Below are 2193 nucleotides of genomic sequence, written 5' to 3' on the forward strand. Positions count from 1 at the left end.
TGTGAGCCCCTACCAGACAACCAAGCCCACGCGGTGGCCCGTGGGCCTGGGCTCCGCGAGCAGCTTCCTCGCCCTTCCAGGCTGACACTCTTTCCTATGAGGAGGCACCTTGAGTAACGCCTTCACAAAAGGCAAATGTGCCCACGGCAGGCACGCCCGCTGGCCGGACCCACGCCCGGCAGCAACAGGCCCTGAAGAACGTCCTCGTACAAGCAGGGGCACCGAGCCCCCAATGCCTACAAACGTCATAGAACCCCGGGCAGCGGGGACTTCGCAGAAGTCACTTGCTGAAATGCAAACACAGAACAACCCCATGGGGTCAGACACTTGGCAGAAGGTGGGCCCTGACTGTCCTAAATGACAAGGGCTCTGCGCACACATTCTCAGAATGACCCTACCGCTGGCCCGCCAGCCTGGAGCGGACCTTCAGAGAGAAGGGGCCGTCCAAGCCCCGGGCGAGGCAGATAGCGGGGAAGCGCTTCCGCACGCACCAGGGGAACGAACGGCCGGCCCTCTGGTCCCGGGGCAGCAGCCCGCACGTCCCGCCAGGTCACCAGGGCCGCCAGAGGCCACAGGAGGGCTGGTGCGCCGCGGCGTTGGCCTTGGCCGGGGTGGGCGCCGACGCCTGGGGCTCCTTGGTGGGGGCGCCGGGCGCGGCCGAGGGTCGTTGAAAGTGGTAGAGCAGCTTCGTCTGCGTGTCGCTGGCCGCGTGCAGCGTCAGGAACTGCACGGCCTCCTGCAGGCACCACGAGTAGCCCTCGCTGTAGTCCTGGTGCAGGCTCTTGGGGCCGGCGGCAGCGGCGAAGGCTGTGGGGAGACGGGCGGCGGTGAGCACGGCGGGGCGCGGGGCGCGGGGCGCGGGGCGCGGGGCGCGGGGCGCGGGGCGGCCGGGGCGGGCAGGCTCACCTTTGCTGTGCTTCAGATAGCTGACGGCCATCTCCAGGATGTCGGCCTTCTCCAGCTTGGAGTTGGGCTGGTGCCGCGCGAACTCTTGCTCCAGCAACAGCTTCAGCTGCTCGATGCTGCTGTTGATGCGGTCGCGGCGCATCTTCTCCACCACGGGCTTCCGCAGCTGCGGGGGCAGGGGCGTCAGGAGGGCCGCGGGACGGCGCGGGGGGCGCGGGGGCGGCGCGCGGCGGGCTGCGCACTTACTCGGTTTTTCTCTTTGGGGCTGAGCAGCTCCACGGCCACGGGGCTGGGGGCCATGCCTGCGCGGAGAGAGGCGGTCGGCGAGCAGGGAGCGGCGGGCGGGCGGCCAGGCGCGTCCGGGGGGCGCGGGCCGGCCCCTATATAGGCGCGGGCGGCGGGCTGGCGCCTGGGGCCCGGGCGCCGCGGCCGTTCCCACACTCGGCGGCCAATGGCGGCGCGGGCCGCACAAAGGCGCCGGCCCATCAGCGCACGCTAAATTGCCCGTGAATTGGCGCGGGCACAATGGGTGCTCCCCGAAGAGCAGGTGGGCCGCGCGGCACAATGTCCGGGCTGTGGGAACGCGCTCGCCCTCATTAGCATCCCGGGCCTGATGCTGGGAGCCCCGCGCCTCAATATGCTGCCTTTTCCCAGGCCGCGGGGACGAGGAGGGGGGCAGGAAGGAACGACCCTCCCCTCCCCCTCCCTCTTTCCCTCTCCTCCTCCCCTCCCCCGCTACTCCCTGCGGCTGGCTGACGGAGGCCACAGCGAGAAGGGAAGAGCTTCAGGATGAACAAATGCAGCGGCTTCCAGAGCGGCGGGCACCCTCCCTCACAGGTCCTTGCTGCCCCCGGGGGCGCAGGACCAGAGGAGGCCACACCTCTGCGTAGGCGCCTCCATCTGCGCCCAGGTGGAAGAAGGGCCCACACTCTTAGGCTCACACCTACTGGCCCCTGGCGAGTCCCCAGGATGCCGCCTGGGACCTCATCAGAGGTAGCACGTGGGCTGCTGTGCCTCCCTGGCTGGGCTTTGGGGAGCTCCAGGGAGCCAGAGCATGTGAAATGCCCGGCACAGAGACTGGCACCTAGGCCCCCCGCCCCCCAGCCATTGCACCCCAGGGAGCAGCTTATGTTGCAGTAGCATCTCAGGTGCTGTGAACCGGCAGGTGCCCTGGCCCCCCCCCATCTCATCTGGTGGGAGTCTGACCCTGGTCGGCTGCAGAGCACAGGGGGGCACAGGCGCCTGTTCACAGCTTATGCACCCACAGCCTGGTGGGCACTGGTGGCG

General features: G+C 69.5%; 1 protein-coding gene across 1 annotated transcript; it reads right to left on the minus strand.

Moving 5' to 3' along the window:
* Window positions 1-550: 550 nt before the first annotated feature.
* HES5 (hes family bHLH transcription factor 5) lies at window positions 551-1212 on the minus strand. The gene is made up of 3 exons (XM_036281507.1): window positions 1153-1212; window positions 907-1072; window positions 551-807 (listed from the first exon to the last, which is right to left on the minus strand). The coding sequence occupies exons 1-3, from the start codon at window positions 1204-1206 to the stop codon at window positions 551-553; spliced, it is 477 nt and encodes a 158-aa protein (XP_036137400.1). The 5' UTR covers window positions 1207-1212.
* Window positions 1213-2193: the final 981 nt, after the last annotated feature.

This window comes from Molossus molossus, unplaced genomic scaffold, assembly GCF_014108415.1.
Source record: "Molossus molossus isolate mMolMol1 unplaced genomic scaffold, mMolMol1.p scaffold_m16_p_35, whole genome shotgun sequence".
Classification (NCBI taxonomy): domain Eukaryota; kingdom Metazoa; phylum Chordata; class Mammalia; order Chiroptera; family Molossidae; genus Molossus; species Molossus molossus.